Here is a 19,295-nt window from a genome sequence, read left to right as displayed (position 1 = left end):
CCACTGAAGATGCAAGACCCGGACGTATAAAATACAATAACCAATCAAAATTAAAATGAAATAGACTTATGTCTTAAATTACATGACAAAACTATATTACAATTACAATTGTGTCACCCACTAAATCATCATCGTTACTGACCATGAATTGTATAAGGCCGATAAAGTGATATTTCCTTCTATATGAAGCGTGACTTATGTGTTGGAACTCGTATTCAGCTATGGAGATGCTCGGTCATACATAACAGCTGTCGAATATCCATCAACTTCATCACACAAAAGATAATAAACTTACCCACCAGAAGGTAACGGTTAAGAATATTTTCACATTGCAAATGCTTTCAGTTGATGACAGTGGCGTTATCTCAAACGTAGTGAAAATCATGCTGAAAATCTTGCTCTCACCGTATTAAGTGTAGTCAGTATCGTATTTTATTTTGTCGTGATCAGAAAAACAATATAATAATAGTCATTAGCTTTAAATTATCTTTTTTGTGCATAACCACTCTGATGGAAATACACCGATCTATTCACTGATCTTCTATCTTTATAATGTCCCAATAAACCAGAACTGAGTTATTCGGGTATTAAAGACGGGTACTTTGTTAGTTCATTCAACAAAAGGAAGATCGATTTATGAAATTACATGTTCTTGTATATACCTTTGACTATCAGGCAGTCTAAATCCGTAGACGTTTCTATTAAAGATGAACATGAAAGTGTTCTGTTTAAGTGAATTGTATGCATTGTTGCAGGACATAATAGTTAGATCTTGACTTTTTTTAAGCTAATTCTGCTTTTTTTTTGTTCTGTTCCTTGGTAATATGGAGTTATGTGCTGATCTTTACGTAATATATTTTATTTATTGTAGTCTATGGTTATCATGATGTCTCATTATGACATGTTTATGCCTTAACGATGTCTCTTTATGACATGTTTATGCCTTGAAATTTATTGTTCATTGCCATTGATATATATTTGTAAAAAGATAGGCGTTAAATCATATAAAAGGTTTTGGTTTCAGTTTAAGATAGCTATTCTAATTATTTGCCGCTAAATTTCAAAGTTCAGATATATGTTCATGATCAAAATTAATGAAATTTGTAAACAAATCCTGAAACATCATATGATGAATAGATATATAAGCTAGTCACAGGAATCATAAGATTGACATAAAATTGACAATAAAAATATGTAAGGACCTAGAACTGCCACTGCAGCTGATTAAATCGACAAAAAGCTTTGATAATAAATTACTGGTATTATAAATACGACAGGGTGAATTTCATTAACTTGGCACCAGTTCTTTTCATCATATTGGTTACGTTTCATAATTCAAATTATAATGTTTTATGTTTAAATCATCCTGAAATCATTCTTTTATCTTATTACAATAAACACATACATTAAGCAAGAAGCACATCAGCAACAGAAGAGAGAACAGCTACTCTTCCTAGAACGAGATAAAAAAAATACAGTAATACACTGCTGGTGGAAACAGCAATACCATCAGTATTTCTTCTGTTATCGTTGACAAGTTACAGAAGTATAACAGTATTGCTACTATAACTTTAGCATTCCTTCAGTTACAACCTCAAAACTGCCTTCACTGCGATTGCCCCTTTACATTTGAAGTAGTTACATAATCCGTGTTACTGCTGGAATTAACATCGTTTAAGTGTACTTGAGAATGCATTGGACCACATCCATCGATAGATAAGATTTTCATTAAAGACAGTACATACTGTATTGCCGACTGATTTTCAAAACAATGGCTAATTAAGAAATATTAACTATTTCCTGGAGATAACAAATGGTCATATTTTGCCGATGCTGAAAAAATCGTATTATTTTAGGACTACAGTAATTGAAATAAAAAGGAGTTTCAAACAAAAGCATTCATCTCTAATTTTATTTCTTATTTGAATACCTCGTGATGATATTAACAAAGGTCCGTTTTTCTTGTGTAATAACATATTGAAATATCTGTCTCTTTTGGTATTGTTTCAAACTATCTTGGTCAAGTCTCGTTACCGCCAAAATGTTTACCCTCGTGCTACACCCAAACCGTTGGAAGTTTCTTATAATGTTGCTATGACTATACAATTAACCTGATAGTATGTATCCTACTCGTGTTTTGTATACTATATTGCAATATGTGATGTTCTCGATAAAATCAAATGTCTTTGATTGTTTTAATTTCATTAATTTCTCATGGAAGTTGTTATTATATGACTATTTAATGTAAAGGGTAAGGAAACTATAAATAAAGACCGCAGATTTTTAGATTGTTAAAGTATTAAAATATGGTATTTGTTTCTTATAAGAAAGGCATTTAATCCCAATCAAAACCTGATACGTGAAAGCAGGAATCGTCGGGTGGAGAAGGTATTTTAGTTGAAGTAGTAGTGAAGGAGTGGCAATTCTATTTAATAGTACATCTGATAGTAAGATACCATGAGGAAATAATTATTTAGACTTGAATAGAAATAGTCATTAATAATCTATATGGCCCGAACGAATATAAACAAGACATTTTGAAATAAATGAGTCCCAAATCATTTCAATGGAGACGGCAACATCAATTAACTTATCGGGGGAGACTTTAACACAGTTATCGATATACAGTCCCTGTCTCGAGGATTTGCTTGAGTCCGTGCTTCCCCGTGATTAGATTCTGCCAAGGAAACAGGATTCTATATCAGATACAAAAACTTGTATTGGCATTATATCTCGGGTTCTCCCAAGCACTGGCTATATCCCGCAATGGGTTCCACAGTTTATGACCCCTAAAATGGCCAAAATTTGCTATTTTGGATTTTTGCAGCCATATGTATACTTTATTTATAATTTGATTCATGATATAAACTTGCAAAAAAATCTTCAGCAACAATAGGTCAGAGATTCCGTAATAAATCCCGTCAGATCAAATTATTGGTTTTGGAGTAACGGCACATAATTGGCCCAAAAACTTGTTATTTCTGACGTTGTGAACACGTTAGAAGAGACATTTTATATTGGATTTTAACAACATTTACAAAAAAAAATTGTCACAATAAAATTTCGGTTCCTTCGATAGCCGCCTAGATTCCTTCAGTGGTTCAAGAGTAACTTCTCCTGAAAGTGTCAAATATTTCTAATTTTTGGTCCTTTCAGCCATACAGAGGTTCCATTTATGCTTTGATTTGATACAAACATAATGTCTTTCTTGATGATCTGTAGACTAAGTTAGACATAAGGCCATGTGGGGTCAAACACTAGTCACCGGGTCGAATCAAAGGAAAAGCTGGTAAACACTCTAGGCAACATCAATGACCTGTCTTCACGAAACTTAATCAGAAAGTTTATCTTGATGATTTCTATGCCAGGTAAAATAACAAGTGTTATGGAGTAAAAAACTAGGACATCTAGTCGAATCAAAGGCAAAATTTGTTAACACTCTAGAGGCAATATTTATGACCTTATTTTCATGAATCTTGGTATGAATTTTAAAACTGAATCTGAAACTGGGTCATGTAGGTCAAACACTAGATCATCCCCTCAAATAAAGAAAAAAGTTTGTTTACATTGTAAAAGCTACATGTCTTCAGGAAACTTGGTCAGAATATTAAGCGTGAATATACCAAAGCCATGTTTTACACGTGAGCGATGTAGCGTCGTACTAACCCTCTTGTTTGCTAAATTCCTCGTACCTTGATCATTTTATTATGCCGAAATTGTAGATTGTTTGCGTATTGTTTTATTTCATTCCTATTGATAAAAAAACATTATTGATATCATTTGTGTTTTAAGAAATTTTAAGCCGTTAGAAAAACATCACTTTTTAACAAAAAAACAAAAACAAAAAAAAACACATGGACCCTCGGCGTCTGCCCACCCGACCTACGTGTTCTAAGTTCTAAAAATAGAAAATACAACGGATTTGTACGATCTCTCCTATACGGTATACCATTAATGAAATACAGTAATTTAAGTTTCATATCAATACTTTTTGTAATTATCAAGGACACTGACAGAATGAATATGTGGATAAAAAAAATAGACCTACGTCAGCCAAAACATTTAAATGATGAATTTTGTGCAGGTCTTTATTATTGTGTGAAATGTACGGAACATTAATGCGAGATAATTTTGCATTACTTACAGCAATAAAACCAATCTATTCATCTTTTACGATATTACCCCATATCATGCTTGAATCTGATCAGCCCGCACATCCACGCACAGTCTAATCAAGGTCCGCACTGTTTGCGATTCAGTCAGTATTTCTTTGGGGAGCGCCCCTTTTAACAATTAATGGTACTGTCCAAATTAAAAGATGGGCAAGTTCATTCAAGAAACTTTTCAGGATATGGGTTTAAGTAAATATAATGTGTACATTGTGCACGATCGGTTAAGTATGTGAATGCCCTTAACAGTGACTAGATATTTTTGAATGCTACTTTAACGCATGTCATTGGATAAGAGGTTAATTGACGATTTTTGCCGATATATGACCACGTTTAAGAAAACCAATACACTCGGTATGACAAGCACGTTCTCTAAAGTTTGAGCTCAAAGTGCTAATTATGACCCTTTTTTTTTTACATTCATGAGCCGAAAATCTTCAATAAGAAAATAAAAAAAGCGATCAATAATATTGGCACAAAAATACAAGAGGTGGTCTAAACATCAATAAATACACCAGATCTGATCGGGTGTAAACTAATTAGAACCAATTTTTCAATCTATATGCATTATTTACCAAGATGCCTATAATATCTGCAATACAGTATAATTACAAACGGGATAAAATGAATTATATTTCATTAAAGCCACAGACTGTCGAAAGATACCGCAACTCGCTTATTTCAAACCCTTCAATATAATAAAACCTAAATATTTTAGTTTACAAAAGCGGTAAAAAGCATTATATTTCATTAAAGCCACAGACTGTCGAAAGATACCGCAACTCGCTTATTTCAAACCCTTCAACATGATAAAACCTAAATATTGTAGTAACGATGTAAAAAAATAAATAAAAAAGGAAAACACACTAGAAACTGTTACTACATGCACAATGAGTCTTGTAACAAGTAAACAGTATAGCCAGTCAAACTCAATTGCTAAAGACCTTGATGCCTTGTGTACTTGGAAAAAGGAACAGAAAAAAAATCACCACCCTAAAATAAATAGCAATGTTAGAGCAACAATTAAATAATTAGAATCTTCGAAAGACTGTATTAATCTACTAGTCGAGTCAGCTGAAATATTTTGAAATATATTTTTTCGTTCACTGCAAATGGAGCACATTACCTATCATTTTCTAAGTACAAATATACCTTTATTTTTTAAGAGATATAACATATAGTTTATGATATGAAAAATATTAATTTGATATCAAAACAGAATTCCGTCTTATTAAAAAGAATGAACGATTATTAAAACTAAGTATTTCCTCTAACAAGTACCATAAATTTGATAAAGTACTGGTTCAATTTTCTGTTTTTACATGTATATGTCTATTGTTTTAAAACTATTTGTTCTGCTGTAAGTTTTTAAGCAACCAACAATTTTAATTATGTAGTCATTTACTCGTATCTTAATGACAATTTGTCAAATTCTATCCATACATCTACGCCACAAATAGCTAAATCGTGTAAGCGAGTATTGTACTCATCGTTCAAGTAATTATTTCCTTAAGCGCTTGTGTCAAAATAAATCTCTAAAGTTACAATAAATGTATATTAATTACTATTTCCTTATTTCAGCCTCTTTTATGTGCAATACATTTTTAAAATGTGATAAAAAAACTGTTGGATAGCCATTTTTATATCATAATTATTAGAGGTTTTAATACGAGGGTCCTGACAAAATTCCTGCCATTGTTTTCGGATTTCTTAAGAAATAAACAGACATCGTTAGCTGTAGGGCACACTATTCAAGCGCAATGGGGCGTTTTAAAAACACCTTCAAGTTGGATAAAACGACGGAAGTGTCAGAACTTTTCGCAGGGCCCTCGCATGAAATTAAAGATATGTAAAGATGAAATTATCTAAGTTTTGCTTAAAAGGTTGTTGCCATGCTTTTTACATTATCAAAATGTACTGATTTCTTGTTGAATCTTATTTTCTATAATTGTTTCCCATATACATGTATTTTGCAACGATTTCCTTTTTGATTAAAATATTAGGATGTATTGCTTATACAATTATTTTTATTGCCTTCCTTTATGACTTTTGCCTTAACATGTTCATTTACTATTATTGAAAGTAGAACAATGTAATTACAGGTATTATTCATTTACATAGCTGTTCTGCCTATTTTCACATAAAATCAATGGAAGTATAGGACTTTAATAGCTAGAAGAAACTGTTGCATCGTTGAGGTAAAATTTGGCGACAGATATAAATATTTTCAAAGTTACAGCCTGCAAAACTTTGCAAAATGAAATTAAATGTTTAGAAAATTATAATTGCTATAAAACGGGGAAATTTTCTCATACTTAAAGGTCAAATACAATAAAATAATTTCAGGAATATTAAATGCATGACTTTGTCATCATGTATAGTATCACAAAGACAGGCTACTGTATTGACATAACACGGACAAGATTATGCATTGGCAAACGGAGTTCACGCAAGATTTTACTCTATAAAACGGTAATTTCTTTTGTGAAAAGAGGGCTCACGGTAGGTCTTTATTTGATTTGCTCCTGTTGTGTGTACAAGACGGTAAAATGATGTCATATATACAATTGTATAGCGGTATGACCCGAAATGTTCGTACATTCAAATTCAAACGGCTGGCTGTATATGTGTTTGTACATTGGTAAACATCACTGCAAGATATACAAGTTCTTAAAAATGACAGACGCTTTTTTGACGAGGAAACAAACGAACAAGACGAAATCCTAGACCTCTTAGTACCATCCCTAACTGTTTACATCGGAGCTCCGTTGCTGGATGTGTCATTTTGTAATGTAGGTACGATATATTTTATATGTTTATGAATATTACTTTTTAACAGTTTAATGCAGCTTTGTTGTGAATTTAATCTTGGACTTTGTAAAAGGGGTCTATAATATCTGTTAGCAATACATTTAAAAACAACCTGTTAAACGGAAGAGGCCACATGATGTAAAGTAAGCTATTTAGGCTAAAAAAAAGAATGGTTACTAAGCTCACCTGAGCATATAATGCTCTTTAAGGATCGATGAATGCCTGCTTCATGTAAACTTTGATTACACTCTAATATCGCCCTTCCTAAATCATTGTGTATCTAACTTGAACACAATACTCAAACGAATATCACCGGGCAGTGTGTTATTTATAAACAAATAACCAATACTCTTCTCGTGAGAAATCAAAAATATTTAGGCCCTAATAGAAATAATATTTGATTAGTTCTAGAACACAGTTGTTTGTTTTCGATAATGGTTTTGTAATCTGAAATTCCTACAATAAATTTTGGTTCTGTTCTGTTCTGTTCAATAAGATTGGATTTTTCTTGTAAATTTACGTTACACAAGATTATTAGTAATTCTTATACAAATATGCAATATGAATATGTTAATCTCTGTTAAAACAAGCTTACGTTAAAATGACATCACGTTAACGTCAAACGTGCGGTGCCGTCAAAGCTTTTGTTGCCACCAAAAAAGAGCGCTAGGGCACTCCGTGGCCGAGTGGTTAAGGTCACTGACTTCAAATCTGGGGTCTTCTTCAACAATTCAAAGCTTGAAAGTCGCCATATGACCTATAATTGTCTCCCCCACTCCCCCAACCAAAAAAAAAAAAAAAACAAACAAAAAACGCTACTACATTGTATCTATTGTTTTAGATTAAGGGCATATTAGAATCGAAATAAGAAAAACCGTGTTTTAACACTATTTATACACTCGGGCGGTAATACGTCGTACAAATAACTTCTGCGGATGATTGACAGGAAGGCAACAGTTCGATGGTGAAGAACGAAGATGCGATGGCGAAGCGCTACAGTACGATGGACTGTCACCATCATACTGTCGCACTCCGCCATCGGACTGTTGTGTTATCGTCAATGTACTGTCGCGCTTCGTCATCATACAATCGTGCGTTCGCCTTCATAGGGAGCAATCGCTGGCCTTAACCGAACACCGTAGTTTTCAAATGACGCGACCCACTTAATGTTTTATTTGTCAGATATAACTGCAGATGTTCTATGCAGACTACGGTCTAAAGCTATCGTTGCTGTTCTGTTTGTAAGTTGAAATTAATAATTCTTTCTTGTGTTGTTTAAAAAGTTTTATTTGCATTGTAATTCTTAAATATTGATACCTTCAACAGAAGATAGCCAAAAATTAATTCACCTTGAAAATGCACATTCTTACATCTAGCACAGTTTATGACTTCGTTCACGACTTTCACGTGCAGGTAGTTAAATGAGAAAGTGCGTTCATACAAGTCAGTTCTATTTAATATGAAATAAGGCAAAGCCTCAAAGCGAACTGAAAGAAATCGGATTTAGCTAACAATATTATGCATCATTTAATTGTCACAAAGAAACTATTCACTGCTCACAAGAATTCAGGAGAACCGATTCACTCGAAAAAGTCTACATTTAGTGTCACCATACCTATAACAGTGAATATCATACGTTGCAAAATTTATGGGAATCCGGTGTCACGGTGACGTCATTACCGCGTTCCCGTTTCTTTCTACTTATTAATGACATTTTTTCCGTTTTTCTGGCCGATGCTAGATCTTTTAAGTGATATAATATTTTTTTTCAAACAACTAGAAATCATTCTTTCATTATTGTTGAGTGATGAATAATTTTTGCAACTGAATGAAGTTCTGTATTCACTCCGGAAAGAAGTATTTCCTGTGAGCACCTGTCCGCTAGGGTGCGCTCCTTAAAAACTTCCGACGAAACTTTTAAAATCCACCACCAAGTGTGAAAGTATACTTGCGTTACCGTAAAGCTCGATTCTCGAGATGGCCCTTCGGGCCTGCTCTTCGAGCTCGCTATAAAGTGTCCGCTTACAACCGTAAGAAGACACTTTTACAATAGCTCTGCTGGGGTATAGCCATGTATTAAGTAACTTTTGGTTTATGTACAAAAATGATACGTGCTGGTTATTACCTCGCAAACTTGAGTGGTGAACATTTAAAAGATTTACTATTTCACTAGATATATAAATAAAGTAACATTGGTTGCTATTTTCAAACACTTTTGAAATAGAATGTTGTAATACAATGGTATTTAAAGCCAACGGATGTGTGTTAAATACACATTATTTCTTTCGCAACACTAACTTGTTAAGATCTCTTCATACAAACAATTATGCTCAAACACAAGGAATCATGACCCACTCCATCTTCCGTCCCCGTCAACTGTTAGCCAATATATTTTAGAATTTTAATTCAAGCCAACCAAAAATGACCACAGAACACGTTTTCAAATTAACTTTTTACTATGACCAATAAAGACTATGTAAGTATGAAATTGAGACTTGGAACACTTCTTTTTACGCTAACTATTTGCTTTTCTCGAAGATTCCCCGGTCGTTCGGCAAAATTATTGAATCATGTTATTATTATTATAATAAACAAAATATGTCACGGTAACATATCACATAATATAGAGAAGAAAATATAATATGATTTACTTTATCCTTTAAAGAACATTTGAAATAAAAAATAGTTTGTTCACTATGGTGATTAGATTCTGTTTAGTTCTACTTATTGTTTTCTCGTTTAGATCTGTTACTGTGGACTGTTTTTGCAACAAGTTTATTGCTAGAGTATCATTGAATTTTTCATTTACACGGTCATACGCACTCATATTTGGATGTTTCTAAGTTGGCTTTTGGTATTTTGGTTTGTATTAACATTATATTACATGTAGGTGACTTTGTACTTTACCAAAAGTAATAACTAATCTGACATAAAAAAATGCAGTATTATTGTTTCTTTTCATATTTTTATTATTATTATTAATAATATTATCATATTATCATTATTATTATTATTATTATTATTATTATTATTATTATTCAGTGTATGAATAAATAAGACTACCAGACTGTCACAAAATACGCCCGTCATTTGGCATATTTCAAGGGTCATAAACCGAGAGTGTCTTGGCCGATTTTGCTGAATATCGGAATTGACTGAGATATTATACCCACTAACATTATCGGCAAGTTTGGTGAAGATCGGAAGAAAATTGTTCGACCTAGAGAGCGGACATGGCTAAAGTCGCATTTTTTTCAAGTTATTCAAGGTCCGTAAGCCCAGAGTGCTTAGAGGCATTTGGCTAATTATAAAACTTGGCCGAGATAACTATTACGCCAACAAACATTGTCACCAAGTTCGGTAAAGATAGGATGAAAACTGTTTGACTTAGAGGGCAGACAAGGCTAAATTTGCAGATTTCGAGATAATCCAAGAATATTTTTATGGTAATCGGACTAGGCAAAACTTTTATGCCCATAAACATGGTCATGCTTATGGGCGCCGACTGCCTGCCCGCCCACCACGGGTGTTCACATACTATCTCCCGCTCTTTCAGAGACGGGAGTATAAAAATATATAACTTTTTACTTTACAAAAAATCTGAAATCAACCACATTTCTGTAACAGCAATAAACATATATGACTCTTCTTCTTCTTGGCATTCACCATTAAACATGTTGAATATGACCCCCCAAAAAAACAACAACATAACACTAACCATGTTTTTGCTATTTTAATTCACTATTCTGATTGAAATTAAACTTTCCGTACACATTTTAGAAACGAAAACTTACTTGCAACGAGTGTAATACATCAATATAGTTTTCTTTTTTAAACTGATGTCTAGCCTTCGAACGTCATATTAATACAGAAGAACATGTCCATGTTACAATAGACAAATGTGTTACACTGAATACTTGAAAGTATCTCGCATATTGAATCTTTAAAGGAAGTCAAATCTTGAAGCTCCTAATAAAATGAACAATGACACAAGTGATTAAGCCTTCTGCTGTAATCATTGAAAATCTGATAGCTCATCGAGCAAAATATGTCTGATACATATATTATTACTGAGCAATATGTCCAACAGTGAATTCAGTTTATCTCACAATACTCTAACATTTCTTTTTACATTTATGATAACACCATGCAGAACAACATACAATCACGAAACAACCAACAACTCCAACAACAATATTAATTATCAGAATGGTTTTATTAACGGTATTTGATCCATTATGTATCCGCTGGCATGTGTCGTTTCGAAACTGAGACACGTATTTCGGAGCAGCAAAACCGTACACGCCCCCACCTTCGTTGCAATAACTTCCAACTGCAATCCCAAAATAATGTTTATGATACTTTATGCAGATATTCATGTCAGTGGTGCAAGGGTCGTCTCTTATAGCCCTGTTACTGCACTGTCTATCATCATTTCCTTCACATTGACGGTAGTATAAAAAAACATCCATTTGCTTGCTACTGTAATATATTTCGGTCCTGTGGTGATACGGCCCATTCGTGACACTACAGCCGGCTACCAAGTTACACGTGGGAAGATGGCTTACTATATCTCTGCAATGCACAACTCTCCAACTGTTATTTACAAGTTTATCATGCTGGAAAGCATATTCTTTGTTTCCAACACGTGGCATTCCAAATGTGTAAAGCGACATTCTGCTCGGAGCTACAACATTATCTTTCACTAGACGAGCTGAAGCTAATGACGCTAAAGCACCTCCAAGTGAGTGTCCTGTTATCGCGACGTCATAATCTGGGTATTGACTGACCATATCTGAAATACTTTTTTTAGAGCAGGAATAAAGTTTATCATGAGCAGACTTGAAATATTTCTGGACTTTTCCGCCGGTGATGAACTTTTGTTTAGGTATAAAAAGTACTGTCAAAATTTCATCCATTAACTGTTTTGTCGACGTGGTACCGCGATAAGCTAAAAGAATTACTTTCAGTGTATGAGAAATCGCTGTATAAGCAAAACATTCGCCATAATCAAACACAAAGTCATCACAACGTCTTCCAATTATATCAACGACTTCAAATCCGACGTCTGGATAAATCCTATCAAGACATTGTTGTGGTTCATGTGTATAAGCTGCTGCAGAAAAGAGAGTGTTGACAAATGCTGTAGCAGGATTATATAATCCATAGCCTTCTTCATAACACATTGCTGGTTGTTTTATATTCATTTTAGATTTACATGCATTTAAAAGTGATGCATGGGCGTGACATTTTCTGTCCAATGGACACCAGCGACAATTTTTCGTCCAAGATTTTTGTTTAGTACATTCTATATAGCTACTATAATCCCTACAGTCACTAAATATCAGCGATAGCTGCAGAAAATAAAGAAATATCCTAAACATTGCTTGCTTCATTTTTACCTATTTGACTGATTTATTATCAGTTAAGTTATTATATATTTGATAACGGTTGGTCTTACTGATAGAGATGTCTTTAAAATGAATTACAGACGTTATTCATCTTCTTTCGTACAGTATTTTTAGTACATAAACGGATACAATGTTTGAGTTCAACTACCGTATCTTTGGAACCTGACACCATTTTAGCTTAGCCACACCAGTTTGTTTTTTTTTTTGTTTTTTTTTTTCACTCTTTATTACAATATACATTATAGTAATAATTGGCAAGTATCATAAAATAAAATAAAATTTAGTTATACATTTTTACTAATAATATTATGAGAAAATGCTGACATGAAATGTTTGAAAACAGAACCTTCCGTAACATAAAAATCTTTAACTCAAACAAATATTACCTACACCATTTGAAATAAATGTCTTTCAAAGATTCGGCAATATCACCATGAAAGTTAGTCATAAAAGTCAAATATGTCTATGCTATACTTTGGACATGTAAAACACGATGGATTTTCATCTTCAGTGAAATCAAAATTACCAGAGATGACCAGCTTATTTACAGCAAAGCATAGTTGTTGCAATATAGTCAGTAGCAGATAATATTGGGTCTTTTTAGTATTTTCCATGCAATTGCAATAAGCAGCTAATTTAAAATCCGATGTACATTTACTGCTGCTAGACATTGAATACAATGTTGAAAATAGGGTATCAATTGTGAAATTATATATATATAGGTTATCGCGGATGCATTTAACCTTGAAATGAATAATTTAGATAAGTGTTGTTAAAATATTGATAACCTATATAATTATATCACCTAATATGAAAATTCACAGCTAAGTGGGTGGCATTTGTGTAGGCTTATCTAGTGAACCATTTATTTCTACTTTTAGGTTGAAACCACGAAGTGGTTGAGACCTATAATTACCGTATTCCAGAGCTTGCAAAAATATCAGACTAACCATTTTCAATGAATGACAGATTAATCCGCTGTAAGGTTTTTGCCCGTTTTTTTTCTGGCTAACCGACATATATTCTTATTGATATAAACCTTTTTCTGAACATTGTTCTACAGTCGGTTGATATTTGCATACGTATGTAAACGCAATAAGGCTAAAGAATGCGTCATTTCGTATTAAAATTATGTTTTTAAGTCTGTTGATCTATCGAGCATGGCTAAGTTGAAAAGCGAAGGTGTATTCCTTTAAAACACTTCAGAAAAAAAACCCAGACGTGATGGAAGCGCACGAAAATATGCCGCGAAAAAATAGTTCAAAACGTATAATAAATATTTCTCTAGTTTAGCCTTCATACATAATGCACTCATCGGTAATAAAACAGCATATGATCCGAATCATTTTTATTAATTGCATAGGATATAGATCTGCATGCGATTCTTTCTACCTGACCTGATTCGAATGACAAGGGAGATCACTGTGTAGGAGTAAGCTAAATGATAAACTGCTTTATTTCTTTTAAAAATAGAATTTGCTTTCTTAATTACTTACCTTTATTCTTATTTTATCCTTATTTTTGTACAGCTTTTATAATGACCAATTCATATTTTTTATTATTTAACATTTTATTTTATCATTTTAATATCTTTGTAAGATTTATGTACAATTGAGTCAAAACATTTGTTTAAGATTTCCTTTTTATAAATAAATATAACTGTAGTATATTATCTGCTTTTAATAGTCCACTTTAGCACGAAAAGCTACACGTTAAAAGTTAAGCAGGTGGTCGTGCTGCATATGCACGTCTGGTTAACTTACATATTTGTTTCGATATTTAATGTAACAACCTATTTTTAAATTAGTACTTACAAGAGGTACATCCAAGATGGTATATATGTGTAGCTTTTGAATTCTGAACATTTCTAGAACAGTTCTCACTTATATGCCAATCCTGCTAGAACAAATCATAATTCTCGTTTAATTTATCTATTAAGCCTCACAATTTAGAAAATGTACAAAAAAATACTTGAAACCTAGCAAACAGTCATGGGAGGTGAGCAAATTTAAAATCTTGGCGATCTGATTACTTGGAGAATGATCTTGTAGTTTAACTTTGGAGGTGTTGAATGTTTGGAGTTGAACTTGTGTGTTGTGCCTGCAGTAAGTGCATTCTGATACTGTACGATGTGCATTGCCTGTATTCTTCTGATTTTACAATATCATTTTCATATCCTTCTAATTTACACTTGATAATTCTTTTGATTTACTAATTTATCACCACAATTTAGCAATTCCTGTAAATATGCTTCAATTTACAATTATAGAAAAAAAACAAACTTCACACATAGCAAACATAAATAATATTGGTCCAATGGAGTTGAATTATTGGAGATCTGATTATTTAGAGAATAGCGTTTGATACCCTGGTGAGCAGTAGGACCACAATGGCACTTTTGTTTGTTTTATCTTTCTTGAATGATAAGCGCAATTTGAAAACAAGCGAAGTGCATTTATGTACACAATGAGTTTGTAGTTTCTGTTGAATAAACATTATTTGGAAATGCAAATATGTTATAGGTAGACAGCAGGAAATACAAGCTTTACTTTAACTTTACCAAACAGCTTAGACTAACTTTTTGAAGCATATAACGTAGCTTAAAACATCAACAGACATTCTTCTTACAAACAAGCATAATTAAAGCTGATTTTTGACATGAAACTAGGTTTTACTAGTCGGAAAAGATCTATTTATATGGACTAAATCCGAGTAGACCATGATGGCATATCCGGCGAATAACTACCTTCATGCCTTAAATACCAGCATTTGTGAAAGTGAAGGTTACATACACACTTCTTACTAGTTCGATAAGTAAACGTCGGACTTCAATATTTTACGATTTTGACATTTCATATAGTCCGATGTTTTATCGAAGTTTTTATAAATTTCCCTGTAGGCCTTTCCGCAAAATTGATGCAAGTTCACGGAGGAAGTGACTAAAATGTGATAGGTAAATACCAACAACGGGCAAAGAAAACCTATTTTACACATGTATTGAACATACTGTCTTACTGAAATTAGCGAAAACCTGTCCTTACTTTGAAAGAGAAATATACATGCATTCGCTTTTGCATATCAGCACGAAACTGTCCAATCTTCTTTATTATAAAAATGATTTTAGACGCAAAGTATTCTCATGGTCGGATTTTATAAAAAAATGATGCGGCCCGTTTCTAAGGTATTGTCTGTGTAGTGTGCATATGATTATAATTGATGGGTTGTGTTAAATTAAAATTTATTTCATTACGTTATGAGTTCATATAAAAGCGGCTTAAAATCTAGTCTACATGCATTCGGCGGTACAAGTGCGTTAAATAATGGCCGCAGATTTTTTTACTAGTGCGTTGTATTTTTCATGATATTTAATTAAATTACACTAGAATAGTCTGTGCTATGTATAGGGGAAGTAATTCCTGGCGCAGTTTAAATTACGGTAAACCAATATATCACGTGTTTGAGAGTTTACCTACATTACACTTCAATAAAATAAGGTTGAAACTTTTGCTATGTAAATGGCTCATTCAATTAAACTTGACAAAGGGACATGTTGAACATCCAAATATTAAAAGGCGCCCTGTGCAAATTTAATGTTATTAAACTAACTTCTTACCAGAACCACATGTTTTTCGAAAGGTTTAAACCTTTCTGTGCTTTCAGCGCTTTGATTTATTCACTGCCTTCGTACTTAATGGTGCTTTCATGCAATTTTCATTGTAAATTTAATGAACTCTTGACGGCAACAATATATTTTATGGAACGAATCAACTAAAAGATGGCGAACAGGATGTCGAACAGAAAAGACACGTTTTAAAAAGAAAATGACAAAAAGTAACATAGAAAGATGTAAAGTGAAGCAGATCATGGAATGTTTGACTGAAAAGCAATCAAATACAGGTATTATTCAAAGAATACAGTTTGCAGTTTGCTTTCACTGGCGTCGTCCCTGTTGTGGTCTTTGAGTTCCGTGTCTTAAAAACATAAAAATTCATCCCAATGATAATTAAAGTAACTTATTGTTACTTGTCAACTGAATAGATAAAAGGAAACTCAAAAGGTCGCCGACACGACATAAATGAAAATGTTGCAGGCTCGGTTTTATTGAGTCTATAATAGACGATGGTAGAAATGCATGCTACCATCCTAGCTCTCTAGCCCTGGTTTGAGCAGAACTAAACATTTACACAAAACCAAAAACGAATTAAAGGACATCCGCAAGATATACGTGTTCTTACGGCGGTGCTCATGGAAACTTCAAATGCGTGATTCCATGAAAAGCGGCGTATGGTCTCCAGTTAAAATAATGGGATTGCCCTAATCGAGAAAACAAGGGACAGAACTTAACATACTGAAATTAAGAAAGGGAGTCTGAAATTATGGAGCCTACAAATCACAGAAACTATCAAAAGACAATATTTAAAAGTAGGCAACATATCCAATGGATGATTATACAGTAACAAATCTATGAAAACGAGCGTATTGGTACCACCTAGGATAAAATATTCAAACTGAGAAATTAAACAGCACCAATGACACGGCATGAAAGTTGTGCTGATTAATCTGAGAAGACAGTAATATAACGAACCTGATCGAATATACGGAGGCCATTGTACAACCCCCACACGGCTATAATAATGATAATAAAAAGCGAGAACTAGAAACTCAACAGGTCGCTCGGCACGATAAAAATGAAACTGTTGCAGGCCAATTGATTGAGCTTGTTCCTGGACAGTAGTGGAAATGCATGCTACCGTCCACGCCCTCTAGCTACGGGTTGAGCAGAACTCAGCATGCACAGATGCTGCAAGTACAAAAACAGTAAGTAGAGACATCCGCAGAAATGCGTTCATACGGCGGTGCGCATGGAACCTACAAAGATTCCTTGAAAAGCGGCGTATGGTCCCCAATTTAAATAATGTATTTGCCCTAAACGAGAAAACAATGGGCAGAACTAAACAAGTTGGAATTTAAAAAGGGTATCTGAGGTTATGAAGCTTGGATATCATAAAAACTGCCAAAAGACAATATTAGAAAGCATGCAATATATCAAATGGGTGATTATACAATATCTAAAGCTATGAATGTGGAAGTATTTGTACCACCCAGGCCGAAATGTTCAAGCTGATAAACTAAACAGTACCAGTAACACGAAATAAAAGTCGTACTGAACGATATGGGAAGATCGAAAAATAACACCATTGAACACACTCATATAGTTATATAGCTTCCGGTCAATAGTGGACAGTTTGTTGACAATTAGTGAGAGATAAAATTTGGATGTATATAGTGTTGGGTAGGGATTTTGTAATAAATTGTATTGGAATATATGTGGATTATATATAGAGTTACTGTTTTAAACTGTGAAATTTTATTTTTGTCGTATTAGCCGGCTGGTTTTGAGCTGATTTGTCACTTTTTGTGAATCGAATGATACTATTTATAGTATCGATCAAGTACTTTGAATATCAATTACCCATGGACATAGTGTAAAAACCCGGTATAGCCAAAATTTCGTCACGCATGAGAAGAGACAGTAATTGTTTGACAGTTGATCAGCTGTTCAATATTGGAAAATTATCGCAAGGCGTTACGGGCAATTGACGCGCTTTATAAAACAAGAGTTCACTGTAGTATTTGTGTATTATTCGCTCGTCATATTTAGCTCGCCTAACAATATAAATGACTAAGCATAAAATGGCTGAAAAGACGGTTTCAGAGGCAGCTGACTATGTGGATTCTATCATGTCCTCTCAGGGTATTACTAAAGTGGCAACACCGGCCATCGGTAGTCGCAAACGTAACCTTTCCGTGTCCGGCACCTGTGATACAACAGCCAAGAAGGCGAGGAGACTCGCCTTTTGTTGTTCTAGAGGATCGCTCTGCTATTAAAGCCAGGAGAACTTTGTATAAGGATTCCAGAGAATCTCCACCTGGACCCGATCACAGGTAGATTGTAGTCGACAAGGCGGATGTGCATGTCAGCGCCACACCTACACTCCAACAGATGTTCGATAAACTTTCGTCGGATGTTTATATGATGTACTTAGGGCTGAATGACCGGTTTGATCAGTTTGAGAAAACTCTTGATTCCCGGATTTCTAACAAGGTCTCACAACTTCTTGACAAACGGGTGAACAGTGAGCTGGAGAGAGTTAAACGTAGTGTTGATCAGAAGTTGGACACCAAGTTTGAGCAATTCTCAGAGACTATCAAATCTGATTTAGCAGATGACTTAGCTGCAATACGGGGGCAGATAAACAGTTTGTCTTCCATGGGCCTCCCTGTTCTTCCTGATACCACGGATAGGACTTTAAATGTAGTGATTCGAAACTTACCTGAGACTGCGAGTGAGAGCACGGCATCGAAAGTGAACGCCCTAGTTAGAGACGGTTTGAAATTGTCAAGTATCACGGTGTCAAAGGCCGAGCGTAAGAAATCACATACTGAGTCTAAACCTGGTGTCGTTATAGCAACGTTCAAGTCTAAGGAGGACAAACAGACTGTTATGAAAGCTAAACCAGATCTTAGGCATGTCAGTCAGTACTCAAAAGTTTATGTCAATCATGATCTTGCCCCAGAACAGCGAAAGAATAGTCGAAACTTTGCCACTATTCTTAATGTGCTTAAGTCGGATCAGCTTACAATGAGGGGATCCCGAATAGTCAATCGCAATAGCGATGAGCGTCGTGACTCTAGCCGTGACAATCGTGACTTGGGTCATGACAATCGGAACTCGATCCGTTACCGCTCGGACAACAGGGAACGTCGTATAAACGGGAGAAGTGATCTCGACGACCGTCGTGATAGATGGGATGATTCACGTCATCCGGATTATCATGGTCACAGGGATCGTGATGGTCCAAGGCACGGCTCTTATTGGGGACGCTCTGGTGGCTATAACCGT

The 19,295-nt window shown here is 34.3% G+C and overlaps 1 protein-coding gene across 1 annotated transcript; it reads right to left on the bottom strand.

Annotated features, from left to right (window-relative positions):
- Positions 1-11,548: 11,548 nt before the first annotated feature.
- Positions 11,549-12,187, bottom strand: LOC128554253 (lipase ZK262.3-like; the record flags this gene model as incomplete). The annotated part of the gene is made up of 1 exon (XM_053535504.1): positions 11,549-12,187. A coding segment is annotated over exon 1 (639 nt), but the record flags the coding sequence as incomplete, so codon positions are not given.
- Positions 12,188-19,295: the final 7,108 nt, after the last annotated feature.

Source organism: Mercenaria mercenaria, unplaced genomic scaffold (genome assembly GCF_021730395.1).
Source record: "Mercenaria mercenaria strain notata unplaced genomic scaffold, MADL_Memer_1 contig_4875, whole genome shotgun sequence".
Classification (NCBI taxonomy): domain Eukaryota; kingdom Metazoa; phylum Mollusca; class Bivalvia; order Venerida; family Veneridae; genus Mercenaria; species Mercenaria mercenaria.
Note: the sequence above shows the minus strand (reverse complement) of the source record. Positions and strands in the feature narration are given on the sequence as shown.